This window comes from Ursus americanus, chromosome 18 (assembly GCF_024610735.1).
Source record: "Ursus americanus isolate L20-20 chromosome 18, mUrsAme1.1.p, whole genome shotgun sequence".
NCBI lineage: Eukaryota > Metazoa > Chordata > Mammalia > Carnivora > Ursidae > Ursus > Ursus americanus.
In genome coordinates this window covers 59,015,667-59,037,340 of record NC_142144.1, presented here as the reverse complement: position 1 = coordinate 59,037,340, position 21,674 = coordinate 59,015,667, and the positions used below count along the sequence as shown (strand labels likewise).

The following is a 21,674-nucleotide window of genomic DNA, read 5'->3' as shown; positions in this document are numbered from 1 at the left end:
GTCTATGTGGTTCCTTCTGACACCTTGCATGGCGGAGTTTCAGCGCAGAAGTAACAAGTAGTGGCAAGCTAATTTAAGTACGTTCTCGGGGTCCGGAGACACTTGCACTTCCTGTTACCACAATTCAGGCCAAACTGCTGTCAATCCCTAGTTTTTGAGAGCTTCCCCAGCCTCGATTCCTATTGTGGCCACCCTCGGGTCTCCTCAGCTCCAGCGCACACCTGGGTGGGCCGTGCTCCACCTAGGTGCTTTGGAATATGGGACAGTTTCGCTCTTCTCGCGAAAGAACACGGTCTTTTGCTTGAGTTACTCGTTAAAAGGTTGGCACAGTCGGGATCTCCCATTGTTGTTAAGAGGCGCAGGAGCCCGGCCAGTAAGACGCTGTCACTGCTGCCCAGCAGCGAGCCCCAACATCCCAGCCAGGCTCCGCTGGGCATTCCGAAGCCCCACCCATGGCAACGCCACTCTGACGTCCGCGCGCCGGAGGCCGCCATAGGTCCGCGTCGCGGCCCAGGGCGACGTGTGGCGCGTGGACTCTATCAGGTCCAGCCCTGCGGGAACCCGGTAGACACTTCCGGGCAAGGTTCTGTGCACCTGTTCCTTCCTTCTCCTTAAGTGTCTTTCCCTCTGGGAAAAAGTGGACATGCCCCTCCCCAGAGAACAAGATGCACTACAGCAAACCTAACTTAAGAACAGCACGGAAGACTAACCCCAAAGCAAGAAGGTGCCCGGCATTTCTTTAAGCTGTTTGGAAGTTCACGTGACCCACTAAGTGCCGGGGCCCAGTGGTCACGTGACAGCGCGCGCGCCCTCGCGCAGCGAGAGCCGGCAGGCGCTGTGCGCGCGCCTTCGCCGCTGCCTCGCATCCCCTCGACGGGAGGGTGAGGAGCGGCGGAGTGATCAGGCGTCTGGGGGCCGGTGCGCGTGCGCAGCGAACAGCTGTCACCCAGTGCGGAACAAGTCTTCCAAATTTCCCAAATCTCCCTGGGCCGAAGGCCACCCTCTTCCTCCTCATCTTCCTCCTCTGGGTCGTTTCCCGGTCCCTACCCGCGCGCCAGGTAACCGCTTTTCCGGAGTCCGGGCGATAGGGATGGTGGGGGGGAGGGGCCCGGGCGGTCTTCTCGGCACTGCCCCCCTCTGCTCCGGGCCGCTGGGGGTGCCGGTGTCCGGGGGAGGGGAGAAGCGGGCGGGAGGCGCTTGGTCCCCCACCGCCGCCGCTGTCATGCTGGGGAGAGAGCGGCCGGCCATAGTCGCTGCGGAGGGAGGCGGGAGCCAGTGACAGTCCGCTCCGGCCCTCTCGGGGGTTCGGTCCCCGCGCTCGTCGTTCTGCTGGGGGCCGAAGTCTGGGTCGCGCTCCTTCGGTCAAAGGAGCGCGCGGGTGGTCCAGGGATGCCGACTCCTTTCCATTCCTGTTCCAGCCTGGTCTGCGGCGGACTCCGGGGAGGCACGGCCTGCTGAGCCCTCGGTGCCATCTGTTCTTTGGGACTGTCACGACCCGGGGGGTGAAGGCGGGGGCTCCTCTCCAGAACACCTCGCCGCAGGCTCGCAGCCTCTCTCCCGGGTTCGTCCTCAGCCCCCGTTCTGTTGGTTTTTCCGGCAGGGGCCATTTCTTCCTGCAGTGCCTGAAGCCACGATGCGGTGTAGACCGTGGGAGCTTAATAAATGAGTTGGATCGCTTCGCGTGGAATGCCAGGCACGCACGGGACGTGGCGTAGGGTGGGGATGTGGAGGAGGGAGTCAGGCAGGCTGGGGCTCCGGGTTCGAACTTGGGTTTTTCCTCCAGGCTTAGCCAATGAAACCAGCAGGGCTAGAGTCAGATGCTTTCCGGGTGAACTTGGAGCCAGTCTTCCCCTAAACTGCACGCTGCAGGTCTGCACGGGCTGGCTTTGGTCGTGGGTGATGCCCAGGAGGGGCTTTGTATGGTTTCTGCTCCAGGAGAAAAGACGGCAAACTTTTTTTTTTTAAGCACTTGGTAAATTACCCCTCAAGGGGGTTTATCAAAACCTGCTTTGGAAATGTAGGTTAGAAGTTGGCGTTGGTTCACCCTTATCTTGGTGAAAGTTTCTGGTAGGCTCAGTTCCACCTAGGTTCGGACCAAGTTTTGACCTATTTCACCCACTTGAATTTGCTGTAATTTTTATTTTTAATCTTGGGAAATTCGGCTTCACCGTTTAATTACTAATATAATTTCGAAGTGTTGTGATTGAAAAATAGTGACTTTAGTTCTTAAAGGTCCATTTTTGCTTTGAAGTACTTGGTTCTCCTTTAGGATCCTTACTCAAATTCTGCCTTGCTGGTCTCCTCCCAACCCCCCATGCTTTGTTTTGGAATGTATTACACGGCTGTTCCGGCTTTTTAGACCCTCTTTCTCCCAATTTAAGTTTAAGTTAAGTTTTCACACACTTTACAACACTCCACGAACTTGGTAGTACAGTACAATTTAAATCGGAGGCTTGTTTCGTTTTATTAACAGATTTTAATCGGTTGCTTGTCTAAAGTTAAAAACATATGTTTTAAACCTTGTAGGTGCACAATGCTTTTTAAAAATCCAATATTAACCTTTCTGTAAGAATGAAGATTTTTAAGAAGCAGTGAACAGGTACATAATTTTTAAAAAGTTATTTAGATGAAAGGATGAAAATCTGGTGTTTTGAATTATCTACTTGACACCTTCTGAATCACCCAGGACTAAGTTAGGTGCCTAACTAACCTTGGGTAGTCTGTGAATTCTTTTCTTTCTTTTTCTCATTGCTTTGTCATTGTATCTTGACTGCCCCCCCCCCATTAGAATGTTAAGGCTTTGAGAACAAGTTCTCTGTTTTTTTTTTCCTTTGCTGTATTTCTAGCAATTTACCATAATGCCTGGGGTGCTAAAACATCCTCTCTCTTTTTAAATAACAGCTTTATTAAGATACAACTCACATACCGTATAATCCATCTATTTATTTTTTTACTTTTTTTATTTTTGAGATTTTATTTATTTGTCAGAGAGAGCACACAAGCAGGGGGAGTGGCAGGCAGAGGAAGAAGCAGGCTCCCCACTAAGCAGGGAGCCCAAGATCCCTGAGCCGAAGGCAGATACTCAACGGACTGAGCCACCCACGTGTCCCAAATCCACCTATTTAAAGTGTACAATCCACTGGTTTTAGTATGTGCATGGAATTGTGCAACCATCATCAGAATCAATGTTAGAACATTTTTATCACCTTCAAAGAAACCCTGTTCTCATTAGCAGTTATTGTCCCTTTCTCACCGCCTCCAGTCCCCTTTAGCCCCAAGCAATGACTAATCTGCTTTCTGTCTCGATAGATTTTCCTATTCTGGATATTTCATGTAAGTATAACCATATAATATGTGGGTTTTTGTGACTGGATTCTTTCACTTAGTGTAATGTTTTCAAGGTTCATCCATCATGTAGCATCTATCAGTACTTTATTCCTTTTTATGGCTGTCTTGTATTCCATTGTATGGATATATCACTTTTTGTTTATCAGTTGATGGGCTTTTGGGTTGTTTGTATTTTTTGGCTATTTTGAATAATGTGCTATGAACATTCACAAACTAGTTTTAGTGTGTATGTGTGTTTTCTTTACTCTTGGATATATACCTAGTAGTGGAATTGCTGGGTTAAACCTTTTTTCTAGAGTGAATAGATGGATGAAGGAGGGATAGTGTCAGGGATACTCTCTCTAGGCCTTTGAGGGACCTATTCTGCTCCACCACCAAGTCCCTTTCTCTAGAGGCCAGAAGTCTCTGTGTGGGGCTTTGTCCTGTGGATAATGATGTGTTTTTCTTGTCTGGATGTCTTTAAGATCATCCCTTTATGTTAGCCCAGTTTTTCTTCATACAGCAAACGATTATTCCCTGGATACTAATTTGTTATATATTTATTAGAGGTATGGTGATAAAACATATATTCCATATTATCATTAAACTCAGTGTCTAATGCAGGTCTTTCAGTCTTTTAAAATTTATATTATTTTTTGTTATTATGAATATTCAGTACTCCTCTGCCTACCTCCATTTCTAATATGAATTTCTTGGGAGTTGTGCAAGAGTTAAAGTCACTTGTTTTTCTTCATTTGCTACCAATCTAGGTTTTGTTGAACCTAAAATATAAATTTTAAATACTGTATTATTGTCTTTAAAATATTGTATTGCACACCCCCAAAGATTCTTGTTTTTCCACCCTCCATTCACTTTGGGAGAAGATGCTAATCACAGAGGTCTGCACTTGCAGGGCCTAACCCTTTCCCCACATAAGCAGCTGGAACAATCCCATCCTTCTCTCCCTGAAGATGAAGTCCTCTCAGCTCTCTCAGTAAGGCTTTGCCCAGCCAATCTCCTCCTTCCACCAAACTTTCTCCCCCATTTCCTGGCTAGGTGGGACCGGTGCCCTGCTCACATTCTTGTTCCCTCTACCTTGACTGCTACCCTGACCTGCGCTTCTTTGTCTGGTTAATTCCATCTCATCCTTCGGATGGCTTACTTAGCTCAGTTGTTACTTCTTCAAGTTAGTCTTCCCTCAATACTGTACACTAGCCATAGTATTCTTTTTTTTTAAAAAAGATTTTATTTTATTTATTTGACAGAGAGAGAGACAGCCAGCGAGAGAGGGAACACAAGCGGGGGGAGTGGGAGAGGAAGAAGCAGGCTCCTAGCAGAGGAGCCTGATGTGGGGCTCCATCCCAGAACGCAGGAAATCAGGCCCTGAGCCGAAGGCAGACGCTTAACGACTGGGCCACCCAGGCGCCCCTAGCCATAGTATTCTGTAATCTCTCTCCTTCATAGTCTTAAACAATTATACGATTAGTTGTGGATCACTGTTCTGTGCAAAATGTTGAAAGTGGTTAATTACTTCTGGGTGGTGGACTTATGGGTAATTTTTCTCACTTGTGTCTGTGTGCATTTCTCCTGTGTATCAGTATGACTTTTGTGAAAAGGGGAATAAAGAAAAATCATCAGTAATATCCATTTTATTTTAATAAAATTCTTTCTAATCTTTTTTGTTTTAATAACCTAGATGAAATTTTACTATAGCTTCAAATATCAAACTTTTATTACATTTTAATTCTTTCTCATATCTAGGGATAATTGGGAATGGTGAGCATATTTTACTATTGGTTGTCTAGGGATGGAATTTCTGGTATTGAAATTAAGCTGATTCTTAGGAACAGAATCTAGCTTTGATACTATTAGGGTATGATAGCGTAAATAACTCATTTTCCTTTTTCCCTGAGAAATCTTCTTGCTCTAGTACATTTGTATGTTTCATAGTACAGAGTTTTTCCTTGCACAATTGCTTGTTATTTGCACTATTTGTCTTATTTTTGCTGGGTGGTTTATTCTGCCTAGTAGTGGGTATATTTTTTCAGTAGATTTTTGAACACCTACTATGTGTCATATGCTATGTTAGATGTGGAGCATACAGCAAGTGAACACAATAGACAAGTGATTACCATTTCCTGGAAGAGGATTATTTTGAGTATGAATTGTTTAGTTACACTGTTGCTGTACATTTTCAGATACACAGTGGCTTCAGCTACTATGGTATTTATGAGCTGTTGGTCCACAGAATCTTTAAAATTTATTTTAGATTTTTTTTGCATTTGTGTTATTTATTATTGAGGGTAAATACTTAAGGAGCAGAATCATGTGTCATCAAAACCGTTTTGATTCTGACTTCTTTTTTTTATATCTCCATCCAGTTCTAGTTATTAATTTGACATCTCTACTTGTAAACTGTAACTGGGTAACCTGGGATCTTTCCTCTCAGCTCTGCTTCTCTTGTTCTCTCATGCATCTCATTCCATTTCACTGTTCACTTTAGGAAACCTGTGAGTTATCCCAGGTATCTACCTCACGGTTTCTCAGCCCTCCTCACATCCAGACTATTGCTAAACGTTTATCATTTCTGCTTGCAAAATGTGTATTAGATTAACCTTCTAGTCTCTACTTGGCATTATCTCAGTAGCCACTCCAGCCTCCTTCCCATTTCTGCTCCACTCATTATCTTTTAAAATGCAAATTGGATCATTCTCATGGCTCTCAGGAGACTTAAAATTCCTGCATTATCTCTTCCTATCGGAAGCAACCCCCAAACCTTAGCTAGATGGTTTTAGTTTTCCTATTTCCCATTGGCTTTTCTTTTTCTCAAACTGTACACGCCCTTGCCGAAAGTGCCGTTTTCTGCCAGACTTTCTTCCCACTTTCTTTTTGGTACATCGTTCCAGTCTCTGCTTGAATGTACTTCCTCAGAGAATCCTGACCTGTCATGCCAGCCTCTTCGCCAATGTAAATCAGTTTTCCTAATGATAATCTATCTTAATTCCCTAATTGTTTCCTTCCATAACACTTAAGCATGTAGCAAAGGAACACAATAAATCAGGGATTCCCAACATTTCATGAAAAAGGATTATTTTGAGCGTGAATGTTTAGTTACAATGTTGCTTTATATTTATGTGATTATTTGATTGTTTCTAAACTAACTGTAAGAATTCTACAAGGGCAGGAACCCAAGTATTTTTATTCATTTGTATCATACCAGGATACTGTTGTCTCATCAATATTATATTACAGTTACTCAGTAAACACTTTTCAAAATACTTTGCCACCTGTGCTGTACTCTGATATTTTCCATTTTGTTGCATATCATATATTATTATTATTTTTAAAGATTTTATTTATTTATTTAACACAGATAGAGACAGCCAGCGAGAGAGGGAACACAAGCAGGGGGAGTGGGAGAGGAAGAAGCAGGCTCATAGCGGAGAAGCCTAATGTGGGGCTCGATCCCATAACGCCAGGATCACGCTCTGAGCTGAAGCCAGACACTTAACGACTGTGCCACCCAGGCGCCCCTGCATATCATGTATTATAAAAATATTGATATAATCTACCAAATTAGGTAGGATTGCAGGCTGCAGTCTGAACAACACAGCTCTAAGACTGTAGGAGGAAAATTCTTCATTTACATTAGCTCCTCCCCCCCTTTTGAAACACAGTTGCTATTCTCTAATTCTTGTCTGATGGAAGTCCAAGTGCCAATAGCTATCCTCCACCCTTCCTATTAAATGACTATTGCTGAAAGCTAGTTCTTTTTTTTTTTTTTTTTTTTTAAAGATTTTATTATTTATTTGACAGAGACACAGCGAGAAAGGGAACACAAGCAGGAGGCGTGGGAGAGGGAGAAGCAGGCTTCCTGCTAAGCGGGGAGCCCAAAGCAGGGCTCGATCCCAGGACCCTGGGATCATGACCTGAGCTGAAGGCAGACGCTTAACGACTGAGCCACCCAGGCACTCCTGAAAGCTAGTTCTGCTTAGAAATTCTGGCCTGATCTCAAAGGAGAGTTGCTTAAGGTCCCGTTGAGAAAAATCTAAATCGGACTCTACCTTAGGTCTTATCCTCTAGGTTTCTCTGGGCCACTAATAGCCAATACTCTTCTACTCTCTTTGGTTAAGCTCATTGCAGGTGTGCAGTAAGTCATTGAATTTTAAGGCTGGCTGGCCTCTAATCAATTTTATTTTCTCAATTTTTTTACAAACCAAACAAAGTTCCAAAAATGATAACAAAGAGATCAAGGCAAATGAGTAAGTGTTTGTGAAGATATGAATTAAGGAGCCTGGCTTGGTAAGGATGTCATGTCATGTTCAGTAGATCATCAGAGCTGATCCTAGAGCTGTGGGTTCTCATTTATTCACTTTACCAGAACCTCTGCAAGGAAGGCTTGGTGTTGTTTGGTTTCCATCAATGAAATATTGATCTCTCATCTGTTTTGCTAACAAAATATTAGAAATAACCTAAGTATCTAGTACAAGGGCTGTTTTTAACTGCACACTGTGATGTGGTATTTGTAACTTGGATGAATATTTTAAAATGTTAGAATTATTCCAAACCTACGTTTAATGAAAGAAAGCATTATACAAAATTGTATATATCACATGAGCCCAGTTGTGTTTAAACGTGTTTGTTTATAAATGTACATATGTTAGAAAAAATACACTGGAATGCTAATATGGTAGTGAGATTACTGGTAATTTTGATTTTCCTTCTAAAAAATTTTTTAGAATGAACATATGCATTTATAATCAGAGAGACTCAGTTGAAAAACAAATTTCCTGTACATTAATTTAGGTATTTGCAAATGCCTAATACCTTTATTAAATGGTGGATAGAGCCTAGGTTTCTAGTGGCTGTGTTTTGGGGACCTCTGTCAACGTGGGATGTATATTTTACCTTCACAATATGTAGTCTTAGACTGCATAGTGATCCATGTTTCTTCTAGTCTGGATTTTTTTTTTTTTCCTTTCCTGTCTCCATTATTAAAACTTACCTTGTTTTTCATCTTTTTTTGCTGAAATAGGACTCTGTCTCTTCATGTCCTACTTACGCATGTTGATAATTAATGTGTGTTTCACTGATGGTTGCCCATAGCATGATAATTTGAAAAGTCCTAATGTCCCTTATTAAATCCTGCTGTGTGACCTGAATTAAAGGGATAGAAAGGATTTTAGATGAATTAGGGATTATGCAGGAATGTCTTCTTTCTGTTAAATTTGTCTAGTTATAGTGGAACTTAACAAACAAAACTGAAGGAAACATATAGTGATAGTTTAAATGTGTAATCATCCCACATCAGTAAATTTTCCAAACCTGTGTTTGAAATTATTCAGTCTTTAAGCATTCAAACCTTAGTAGATTATGCATTTGAAAATATATTTGATAGCCGTACAAAGTACTTATACTAAATATTGATTTACTATTTTCTAGAGAAGGAATTAGAAACTTTAGAAATTAGAGAGAAATGTCAAAGTATGGACAATTGGTTGGACAGATAGGACCTTTTGGGTGTGTGAGTGTGTGTGTGTGTGTGTGTGTGAGTGATAGCCCTTTTAGGAGATTTCATAGTTCTGTTCTCATATTTAGCATGGGACTTTCAGAAATCTGAACTTTTCCAGTTGATCTAGAGTATGTCAGGCATTAAATGACTGTTTTCAGTGTCACTCCCTAATTAGACTCAGAAGAAAGAACTAGGACCTGGATACAAAACATGCTCGTCCATTCTTCAGGGCTCTTTCTAGGAAGTCTTGCTTCTTGGGAAAGCACATCATTTAGTGACAGGCAGATCCCAGCAGATGGACATGGGTAGTGTTGAGGAGTAATTTTAACTGTATTTTTTTACCTGCGGGGCTTCTCTGATCCTCTAGAGTATTCGCCTTTCTCCTCAGAACATTCTTCCTGCAGGTCCATTTTCTCCTGTTGAATGAGGTTAAAGAAGAAGTCAAATTCTTCACTTTGGATCTGTCTTTATCTCCATCTTTTAACTAGTGTTTCATCAGACATTTGTTTAAATTCCAGTCCTAAGGATATTTGTCTCTGATTGAACATTAGCCTTGTTGCTTCTGTTCTGTTTTGGGAATGCATCAGATACTTTGAAAGGACACAGGTGTCCCTTTGAGGGAAAGACTGATGGTACTGTCTTTTTTTTTTTTTTTTTTTGCAGGCTGCTTATCTCACCCATTTTGTTTTATCTGTTTTAACTTTTAAGAGGAACTATCACCTGAAATTTGGACACTTTACTGAGAACTCTCAACATTCAGGGTAGCTTGCATTAGTAGGAGGAATTTGGACCTGAGATAGGTAAATTCATTCCTTTTTGATAATTTAACTTATTAAAGTCATTATAGTAGAAAGGTGTATTAAGTAAATACTATTTTAATTAGGCAATACAAAGTATACAACAAGGTATACAGTTCAGAAGTTATAAATGGGGGAGTGCCTGGGTAGCTGAGTTGGTTAAGCGTCTGACTCTTGATTTCGGCTTAGGTCATGATCTCAGGGTCATGAAATCAAGCCCTGCATTGGGCTCTGTGCTCACTTAGTGGGGAGTCTGCTTGAGATTCTTTCCCTCTGTACCCCCTGCCCCCCGCGTGTGTGCGCTCTCTCTCAAATAAATACATCTTAAAAAAAAAAGAGAAGATATAAAAGTGTAAAAAGTACATATTCTCACTTTTGCCATCAGACAGCCAGTTTCCTCTTTTTGGTTAACTACTGTTAAAACAGTTTCTTTTAGGGCTCTCCAGATATATTCTATATATTCTATATAGGATATTCTGTAAAATATATATATATACACACACACACACACATTTTAATACAAATTGTATCTGTACTTGCTGTTCTGAATATTTTTTCATTTAACACTAACTTGAATGTGGTTTTTAAAATATGAGTACATGTAGAGCTCCCTCTTTTTAAAATGATCGCACAGTATTACATTGTATACATGTACCGTAATTTATTTAACCAGTGCAGTATTAAAAGTCATTTAGGTTGATTCTGTTTCTATATAGTGATCTATTTATGTACCATTACCTCAGTGTTTTAATTTTAGCTTTATAACATGTTTTCAGAACTTTTCAGGCTATTCTTGTTTATTTTCCCTCGTTATATTTAACTTTAGAGTCAATGTGTCAAGTTCTGAGAACCTATTGATAGTTTTATTAAGAATGTCTTTAGTTTAAGGACTAACATAGAGAAATATCTTTCAGATCTTGACTTTTCCTGTCCAGAAATATGGTATGCCTTTCCTTTTAAATGCTCTTTTAAGTCCTTAGAAAGGACTTTAAAAAAATATCTTTACAGATCTTGCATATTTCCTTAAATTTTATTCCTTTTTATTTTATTTTAGAAATAATTTTCTTATTTTACTTTGGACAATCTCAAACTTTTAGAAAGGCTGCAATTATAGCACAAAGAACTTTTATTTCCTTGAAAAATTCGTCTTCGTATACCATTGCTCCTCAATACTTCAGTGTATATTTCCTAAAAAAGCGGTTTCCTATATAGCCACAATATTTCCATCAAAATCAAGAAGTTACCATTGATAATTACTTTCATCTAATCTTTAGACTTTTTTATATATCACCATTTGTAATAGTGATGTTCTTTGTAGCAAAAGAATCCAGTCCAGAATGATGGATTATATTTTCTTGTTTTCAGGTCTTTTAAACATCCCTTCATTCTCAAATAGTCCTTAGTGTTTCCTTGATTTATTTTCTTTCTTTCTTTCTTTCTTTCTTTCTTTCTTTCTTTCTTTCTTTCTTTCTTTCTCTTTCTTTCTTTCCTTTCTTTCTTTCCTCCCTCCCTCCCTCCCTCCCTCCCTTCCCTCCCCTCCTTTCTCTTTCTTTCTTTCTTTCTTTCTTCCTTCCTTCCTTCCTTCCTTCCTTCCTTCCTTCCTTCCTTCCTTCCTTCTTTCCTTTCCTTTCCTTTCCTTTCCTTTCCTTTCCTTTCCTTTTCTTTTCTTTTCTTTTCTTTTCTTTTCTTTTCTTTTCTTTTCTTTCAAGATTTTAGTTAGTTGTCGGAGGGAGAGAGAGAGAACACGCACAAGCAGGGCCAGTGGCCGGTGGAGGGAGAAGCAGGTTTCCCGCTGAGCAAGGAGCCTAATGTGGGACTTGATTCCAGGTCCCTGGGATTGTGACCTGAGCTGAAGGCAGATGCTTAACTGACTGAGCCACCCAGGCATCCGTCCTTGATTTTCATAATATTGACACCTTTGAGGATTACAGGCCAGTTATTTTATAGACTCTCCCTTAATTTTTGTTTTCTGATATCACAGAGATGGAACTGTATTTCTTTTATTACATCTTATCAGGTGGTACACAATTTCATTTTGTTCTGTTAATGTTAACTTTGCTTAAGATCTTCTATGCTAGACTCCTCAATGCTTCTCTAATTTTTTTGTTTTGTTTTGAAAAACTATATAAATACTTGTTTATTAAGCTTTCAATTTATTCATTTTTATCAATTAGGATTTATGGTTTCCTGTTCTATTCAATGAGTTCTAATCTGTTAATATTGTTATTTATATTGATTCATTTTTATCAATTAGGATTTATGGTTTCCTGTTCTATTCAATGAGTTCTAATCTGTTAATATTGTTATTTATATTGATGCTTAAATTGTCATAGATTTGGCCCATGGGAATCCTTTATGCTGGGTTCTGGGTTTTTGACATGTCCCATCATCCTTTGAGCATTCTCTCCCTTTTGGACACAGTGAAATATGCAAGCTCATCTTGAACTTTCCTACTCCAAATACTTAGAAGCCAAGATCTAGGTGGTTATTGATATTGGGGTGTTGCTTCTGTGCCCTCGCAGTGAACCGAGCTAGAGAATATGTGTTTGTTCAGATATACATGCACACACACAAAAATTATATAACAAATGTACTAATATTGGAGCATTCTTGGACTCTGGAATGACTTTTTAGTTATGGTTTATTATTTTAATGTGCTTTTGGATTTTGCTTCCTCTTTTTTTTTTTCTTTGTGGTGGGCAGCAAATTGAGTGATAGTGAGCGATAGTACAAACCACCCAAAGAGGGAGGGGACCCAAGAGGGTTCCCTGCTTCCTCATTTTTTAAAAGAATTTTCATCAATACTCTTAAATAAAATTGTTCTGCAGTTTTCTTGGGCCATTTCTCAAGTTTTGTTACCTATTTAGGTGTGCTTCTTAAAGGATTTTAAAGCTTTTTTTTTTTCCCCTTGTACTCAGGAATAGTTTAAGTAACATTGGATTATGTTTCTGAAAAATTGAGCATAATTCTATGAAACCATCTGGGCTTGGTACTGCAAGTTTTTTCTTGATTTAGTGGGCTTTTGGTTTGCTTTTTTGTGGTAGCTAAAGAGCCTAGCAAAGAGGTCAGTTATATTTGGGGTCTGGGTTTTGGGGATACTAAATATGCAGTTATTTCATTGCGCCTACTTGCTGTTTGACTTCAGGCACTGATTTCCATTTTTGAGCCTTAGTTTCATCATCTCTCAAATGGGAATAATTATAGCTGGCTAATAGCACAGAAAACTTTTAAGAATGAAAATGAAGTATTGTATGGTACAGCACAGTAAAGAACCAAACAAATGCAATTTTTTTTTAAAAGATTCGTTTTAATAAGATTTCAGTGTTCAAAGAGTTGTCAGTGAGGGTAGTCTTTAGTATAATACTGTTGAACGAGTTTGTGCAGATGGCCCATGTTATTCTGCAAAAGACCAAGCTGTCAACAACAAAGAGAAATTATAAATCAAACAAACAAAATGTGGTAGAGTTTATTTTCATGAACATTAATGTGGGTTTGGTCTTGTATTTATTAAAACCATAGTTTAAATCCAGGAGAAGCATTGGGTAACAGATTATGATTTTCCTTTGTGCTTGTATCATGATTATATTTGTGATTATTATAGTTTGGTTAAATATTTGACATTTTAAAGAAAGTTAAACTCATCTAAGGAGACGTTGAAAATACTTTCATGTGTTTAGATGCAGTTTGCATGGTAAAGAAACTCTGTATTGGTATTAAGATTAAAAGAATAAATGACTTACAAATATCTGCGCAAGGCACTATGCTAACACTGCATACAGGATGAGAATATAGGAAATCCTTTTCCTTCAAGCTTGGGTTTTTTGGACAGGTAGTTACCAAAAAATGTGCAAATTGTCATGGTTCTTTAAAATAGTGTGCCTTGCATTCATTAATAATGGAATAAGCAAGGACCATCAGATTATTGTATAGTCTGATACTTTCCAATCCTTTTTTCTCCCCCCTCAGTATAGCTGGTACTGTGTATGGCTTATGTGATTGTGAATCTTTAAAAAGAATTTTAAAGTTTGCATACAAAATTAAATTTAAATATGTTTTCAAAATACTTCAAATTTTAGACTTTTTATGTTTGAAACTGATAATAAATGATTTACCTGGCTTCTCATGAGTTCTTCTGATAAATAGTTCAGGTAATCTCAGTTGTAAATGTGACGTGGGCTTCACTGTAGAGCTGGTGGTAGTGACAAGGGTTCCACCGCAGGCACTGATCTGCTCCAGGGATAGCTGCAGGTGGTGCAGTCCGGAAGTCAGGCGAGGGGCTGGCCAGCAAGTCTGTGGCAGGGTGCAGGGAGTGCGCAGTGGGTGACACTGGCCTATGGTTGTCACGATGCTGCAACAGGTGGCTGGAGTCTGGGTTTCGGAACCTGGGAGACCCAGGTATGTCTTGCCTGTGCCAGGGAGCATTTGTTTCCTCCTTCCCAGGTCTTCTGAAGGAGGAGACAATCCAAACTTGGCAAACTTATTAGTTGGAACTCACAATTATGTGCAATGCAAGTTTTGGAAACTTGAAATTGCTTTCTTTTCTTTGGCTGTTTTGTGTGTCCTTATCAATCCCCCTGCATAATAATAGGGATTTAGAAAGCAAATGAGGTTTCTAAATTTGGAGTCATAGGAGAATAATCCTTTTTTTCTATTCATGCAGAAATATTAGTTGGCATTGATTGCATATTTTTTTGCTCCTGTCTGAACCCATATTTTAGTGTAGTTTTGTGATTTTCCTAAAGTTGGCATTAACAGAGAATGAAGTTTTTTTTAACTCAAATTTTAGAAAATTTCAGAGTTTCTCTTCTTAGCCCTTTTCATAAAGGCCCTGACTCTCAATCAGATACAAGTTCACATGTTTTAAAAATGATTTTTACATATTTCCTAACTTAAAAAAAAAAGATTTTATTTATTTATTTGTGAGGGAGGGAGGGGGAGAGAGAGAGAGAGAGAGAGAGAGAGAGAGCTCAAGAAAACAGCCCGAGAGATGGGGGAAGGAGAAGCAGACTCCTTGCTGAGCAGGGAGCCCAGTGCAATGCAGAGCGGGATCCCAGGATGCTGGAATCATGACTGAGCGGAAGGCAGAGGCTTAGCTGACTGAGCCACCCAGGTGCCTCTTGTCATAAGTTTTAAAGCATTTTTTTTGTTCATTGCTTAGATGTTTTATTGATATGCAGGTTAGAGATTGTGTTTGGGTTTAAATTTAAAATAGTAGATTTAGAAAGAGAGGTCTAGGAGTAAAGAAAATGTTGGTCATTTTTAATTAGTATTTTCTATTCTTAAAAATAAACTTAGGGGCACCTGGGGGGCTCAGTCGTTAAGCATCTGCCTTAGGCTCAGGGCGTGATCCTGGCATTCTGGGATCGAGCCCCACATCAGGCTCCTCTGCTATGAGCCTGCTTCTTCCTCTCCCACTCCCCCTGCTTGTGTTCCCTCCCTCGCTGGCTGTCTCTCTCTCTGTCAAATAAATAAATAAAATCTTAAAAAAAAATAAACTTAATGCCAAGATAATGCTTTCTCTGCCTTGTGATCATTGTCTACCAGGTAAGTTTTGATTCCATGTAGTATCCATATTACTTTAGACATTTTTACTTCAAAAGGACTTAGCACTGTGTCTGTGTTTACACTTACTGAGTTTTTTTTTCTTTTCTTTGACTGTATTCTCTGTACCTTTGACAAATTGAATAGTAAGATCTGATTTGACATTTTCCTGCATTGCAGTGTGAGAAATTGCTTTTATGAAACACTACAAACTACTTTCTAAATAAAAAGATTTATTACTTAGAATTACTGCTGTTTTAAACTTTCTTTTCTTCTGCTATTAATGATGCATTTATGCCAAAATTTCCTCCCAGGTCAGAGGGTATTGGTAGGATGCATAGTTCATATAGCTGGAAAAGATTTTTATCCTAGTGTATGAAGGACTTTTTACACAAATTACCTTTTAATGCTAAAATCATTGTTAATGTTATAATTGATGATTATTTAAGTCAGTTGTTTTACCAAAGAATCCACACTTGATTGTTCATTTAATCTGTAAATTTAAAGAAATTTTAGTTGTGTTATTGGTTGTATAACAGAGTAAGACTAAGAGGAGGAGACCCAGGCAATTTATTGCCATTTTAAGTACTAGAATACAAATACATAACCCAATCACAGACTTTAAGTTAAAATAATAAATAAATTCACAATATAAAAATAATTCACAAAATATAGTTAGAACAGCTTAAAGCCCTGTGTTGAGTCTTCATTGGCCATGCAGGTCCTATTTGGTACCTTTATTGTACAAAAATCCATATTTTTTTGCCAAAATTAAAAGCTGGAAGTGATTGGTATTACAGAAAGATTGTTTGTATTAAAGAATGGTTTTAGCATAGAAGTTAAGATTTTTTGGTTTAATTCAAAGTATATTTCAATTTCCTAGGTATTTTCGGAAATATATCACTTATATTGGTTGTTTCATCAATTTAATGCTTGAGGTATGCAAAAGACATACTAGTACAGTCCTATGAATTCACCCAGATACAATTATGTGATTTTCTTGTATCCCATCTGCTTTCCTTTAGGAATATTGTCCTGATTTTTGTGTTCACTATTCCCTTGCTTTATCTTTTTTTTTTTTTTTTTTTTTAAGATTTAAAAGAATCCTGCATGGGGGGGCGGGGAGGAGAGGCAAAGGGAGAGGAAGAGGATCCCAAGCAGACTCCCTGCTGAGCGGGAAGCCTGATGCAGGGCTCAATCTCACATAAAAATATTTTATTATTTTTTAAAACCCTTCACCCAGTGTGGGGCTCAGACTCACAACCTGGAGATTAAGAGTCATATGCTTTACCCACTGAACCAGCCAGGCACCCCACTATTCCCTTGTTTAAAAAGATGGATTTATTTTATATGCATTTATCATTTAAGAGGAGATTACATTTTATTTTTTAGATTTGTAAAAATAGACATATGCTTTGAAGAGTACACGACTTAACTTTCTGAGGTTCATATGTTTATTGTTGGGAGTAGCTTTGGTTTGTTCATTTGTTTCATTTTCACTGCTGTGAATTGGTTGAATATACTCTTATTTATTGATTCTCTTGTAAATGGACATTTTAGTTGCTTTCAATTTTTAGCTGTTACAGAAATGCTACTGTGAACATTATCATACCATGTCTATTATTGAACATATGCTCTAGTTTCTTTAGGCCTCATAGCAGGGTTTTTGAACCTCAGCACACTTGACAGTTAGGGCTAAATAATTCTTTGTCGTGGGGGCCTTCTTATGCATTGTATGTTAAGCAGTGTCCCTGGTCTATACCCACTAGATGCCACTAGCACTCCTCCAGTTGTGACAAATAAAAATAACTGCTGACATTGCTAGTTTCCCCCAGGGGACAAAAATCACCCCTGGTTTGGAACCATTGTTGCCTTTGATGAACAATTTAAAATTCTTTTAAAAGTTTCATACATATGGGGATTTTAAATTTATCTTTTAATTTATAATTTAAAATTTCCCTCTGTTTTGGTAAGTATATATCCTACATAAAAGCTCTTACTATTGGGTCCCTTGGAAATTTTTTTTTTTTTCTTTTAAGTAGGCTCCATACCCAGCGTGGAGCCCAATGTGGGGCTTAAAGTCACCTTGAGATCAAGACCTGATCTGAGATCAAGAGTTGGATGCTTAACCCACTAAGCCACCCGGGGGCCCCTTGGGAAAATTTAGAAGTATAAAGGAGTCCTGAGACTAAAAAGTTTGAGAAAACTGTTCTAGGCTTCCAATTCCTTACTTACAGAATAGAGTTAATAATACCTTGTTAGGCCTCTTGGAAGGACTTAATGAGTTATCGTTTATATTAGTATTGTTATTGTGTGCTACCCATCCCCTGTAGAAGGCTAGCTCACCTTTTTTTGACCCAAATGCCATTTCGAGGCCCATCTCACACTCACCCCTTCACTTTGCCCTTTCCCACAGTGCCCATATTTAGTCTTGTCTTTTCCCTAGGAACTCCTAGAGCATTTATGTTTGTACCTAGAATTTGACTCTGAAGTGCATACTGCCTTGTATTGCCAGCTTTGCTAGGATTCCTTAGCCTTCTGGATTTTCACAAAGGGTAAGGAATTCCTGGTCAGTTGCCCAATCTTTATTACTGTTGTCATTTTCCTTCTGATTTTGGTCAAGCTAGGCAGTTATCCTGGGAAGAGTTCTTTTTACTTTTGGATTCAGTACCCAGAGTTAGATGGAAACATATTTCAAGCACCCAAGCCTCCCTTTCTCCCTTCCTGTTTAATCACTGTAGTAAAATCTCAGTTATACCTATATCTTTTTAAAACTATATGACCTTGAGTAAGTTTGTTATCTTTTCTTTTTAATTTATTTTAGAGAGAGAGAAAGAGAGCACATGAGAGTGTGTGCAAGTGCTCACACATGAGCAGGGGGAGGGGCAGAGGGAGAGGGAGAGAGAGAAGCAGTCTCCTAGCTGAGTGTGGAGCCCCCCTGAAGTGGGGCTCCATCTCATGAACCTGAGATCATGACCTGAGCTAAAATCAAGAGTCAGACGCTTAACTGACTGAGCCACCCATCTTTTTGATGAATGTATTAAGTGCTAACTGTTGGCTGCCACTGCCATTAAGTAATGCAGAGGTTCTTCCTTTTTCTTTCTCTTGGACACCTCTTTAGGGATTCATGGGTGGAGTTAGGATGACTTTGTGGTCTCTTCTGTTATCTTTTCTGTCGCTGATGTAGCTCTTTCAGTAGTCAATGCCTGTGTTTTGCATTTTTGAGATGGCTCTCTTATTTTATCCTAAGATAAGAAAGTTGTTTTTTCTTCCTTCTTAATGCCTCCAGGTCCTTGAAGTTAAGTAATTTTATCAGGCAAACTCTTTGATTAATCTTCGTATTTAGCTATAGAAACAGAACTGTCTCTTGAAGGAATGAATGACTTAGGAGGGATAGGTAGTAAGATCTGAAACTCTCCATGCTTTGGAGGAAAATGATGGGGCTAGTTATCTTACATGTTGAGCTTTGAAGTTACAGTGATTTGTAATTGGAAGCCATTTTTACTGAGAGATTGGTTCAGTGAGAATGTTACATTTGGAAGATTTATCTATTTAAGTAGAAGTTGGGGGTATTGTAGAGTTAAAAGCTTAGAAATCAGAAAGGTATTGATTAAATAAGGACTTGAACTTAAGTTACTTGATTTTTGTTAATGTAAATAATTAGTGCCTTCCATCCCTTCCAAGTTACTTGATTTTTGTTAATGTAAATAATTAGTGCCTTCCATCCCTCTACACTTTGTTCCTTTCTCTCTCTCATATAACACTGGGGTCATAAAGGACTTAGAGATCATGCAGTTTACTGGTTCCCAGACTTCTGGATTTGAAAAAATAAGTTGGACTGACATAGGCCTTTCCTTTTTTTAGTCAACTTTTAATTTTCTAAAATAAAAAGTATCAAAGAAAACTTACTGTCTACTGTTATTGTCTAAAAAACGTCAACAAAGTAGAAAGGATTCTCTAAAAATAAAAGCTGGAACTTTATGAAAAATCAGAGCACTTTCATTCCTGTTTTTGGAGGACTGGTGGAATCACTGTTCACCAGTGTTTAGGAACACTGAATTGTTCAATTTCCTAAGTTTGGAGGTTACTAAGATTTAACATTAACAGTGGTGTAGTGGTTAGGTGAGGTCACACCTCTAGGTATTGATGGAGGCGCAGTTCAGCTGACTTCTGTGGCTGTGATCTAATCCATTGGTTCTTAACTATTTTTTTGGTTCATGTGTGACATATTTTTGAGAGTGATAGGAGCTGTAGATCCTTACGTTGGGGAAAAAAAAACAATGGACAAGAATAACATGAAGACTGCAAAGAGTAATGAATTATAGATGAGACCATGAAAAACAGGCAAATGCATTTGAATGGACAGTTTTCCAGAAAAGTATAAATTTTAAAACAGATTATAGAAGCAGTAGCAATATTGTGACAGATGATAATAACACTTACTGTGGTAAGCATTTCATAATGTATATATTATTGTTCAATTAATATTTTGTACACCTGAGACAGGTATAATATTGGATGTCGGCTCTACTTCAATAAAAAAACACACATTAAAAGACACACAAAAAGAAATAGTAGAAATATACCATTTAAGAGAATTGATTCTGTGGTTATAGGTCTTAACCATCAAAAAAAAAAAAAAAAAAAAAAAAACCAGGTTCAGAGGATTTTGTAGGCTAGTTCTACAAAGTATTCAAATAATACTTAACTCTAACCCTTACAGAGTTTCTCTCTTTCAGGAACACTGCCTGGCTCATTTTTTATCAGGCTGGTAAGTCTTAATACTAGCATCAGACAAGAATGGTGTAAATAAGGACTAGGGAAAATTACAAGCTAACCTCACTTGTGAAGATAGGATATGAAACCTTAAATATAATATTAGCACAGATAATTTCAGTGTGCAGTTCTGATAATACAGGATCAGGTTGGGTGCATTTTAGTAATATAGGTTAGTTCAACATTAGAATTCTATTGAATTGCGATAATAGATTAAAAGGAGAAAACCCATTGTAACAGATACAGAAAAAGTATTTGCTAAAATTTAACATATATTTGTAATTTAAAAGCAAAACAACAACAACAACAACAACAAAAAGCCTCCTAGAGAAAGGAATAGAGTAGAACTTTTCTAACCTGTTAAAGGGTACCTATACACAGTAAATACTCCAAAGATAAGGGCTAGAAGCATTCCCTGTATATTAAGACATTCCACTGTCACTAGTTCTCTGTAGTACTAGGATGTTTGAGACAGGTCAGTAAGATGAGAAAGAGAAATTAGAAGAATAGGGGAGCCTGGGTGGCTCGGTCGTTAAGTGTCTGCCTTCAGCCCAGGTCGTGGGGTCCCAGGGTCCTGGGATCGAGCCCCGCATCGGGCTCCCTGCTCCACTGGGAGCCTGCTTCTTCCTCTCCCACTCCCCCTGCTTGTGTTCCCTCTCTCGCTGGTGGTCTCTCTCTGTGTCAAATAAATAAATAAAATGTTAAAAAAAAAGAAAGAATAAAATTTGTAAAGGAAACAAGAAAGTACTATTCTCAGATAATTTTCACATGATAGTCTAGATGGAATCATTAATCTACAGACAAATGATTGGAAATGAGATTATAAGTAGGTAGCTGGATATGAGATTAATTTAAAAATTAATGATATATGCCAGCAACAAAAGGAAGAACTCTTCGCTTAAAAAATATTATACCAAAATGGAAAATGTTCTACTTAAAACAAATGCATGTTCTATTTAATGTTCTATTTAAAACAAATACATGTTCTATTTAAATGTTAAAACAAAATGACTGAATTCTTAAAAAATTAAAGACAAAAGCTCTGAAAATATCCCGCAGGAAAGAATACTAAAGAGACATGACAGCTACATGTATTTTCTTTTTTTTTCTTCCATGCATTTTTCTAATTCTAGACTGAATTCCCTACTAGAGGGAAAAGAAGGGTATCACATATATTATTCATCCCTTGACAAAATTGGAACACAGTATCTTTTAAACTTACTGGAGTCGAAAACTTCACTGTCTTGATGCAAGAGAAGACCCCTATTAGGAAATGTACACTAAAGTTTTTAGGGGTAAGGGGCCGTAATATATGCAACTTACTCCCAAATGGTTCAGAAAAACAAATTGTGGGTGATATACATATGGAGAGAGAGAGAACGTAAATTGATAAGGCAGCAAATAGGGTAAAAGACTAATAGATGAATCTGGGTAAAGTGTGTATGGGCTTTTTCTTTTTTTCTATTCCAGTAATTTTTCTGTAAGTTTGAAGTTCTTTCTTTCTTTCTTTCTTTCTTTCTTTCTTTCTTTCTTTCTTTCTTTCTTCTCTCTCTTTCTTTCTCCCTTCCTTCCTTCCTTCCTTCCTTCCTTCCTTCCTTCCTTCCTTCCTTCCTGATTTTATTTATTTATTTGAGAGAGAGAGAGCCTGGCAGGGGAGGGGGGACAGAAGGAGAGGGAGAGAGAGGAATCTCAAATGGACTCCATACTGAGGGCAGAGTCTG

At 38.7% G+C, this 21,674-nt stretch overlaps 1 protein-coding gene across 4 annotated transcripts in view; it reads left to right on the top strand.

Annotated features, from left to right (window-relative positions):
- The first annotated feature begins 806 nt into the window (after positions 1-806).
- The window catches only part of KDM4C (lysine demethylase 4C), a 436,152-nt gene continuing 415,284 nt past the window's right edge, over positions 807-21,674 (top strand). For 3 of the 4 annotated variants that reach the window (XM_087869653.1, XM_087869652.1, XM_087869651.1), the window contains exons 1-2: positions 1,016-1,058; positions 1,601-1,693. In XM_087869653.1, coding sequence (XP_087725779.1) covers positions 1,663-1,693 — 31 coding nt within the window. In that variant the 5' untranslated portion in view covers positions 1,016-1,058; positions 1,601-1,662. Of the gene's footprint in view, positions 1,059-1,600; positions 1,694-21,674 lie in introns of all 4 variants that reach the window. The other variant, XM_045780262.2, reaches the window with a different exon arrangement.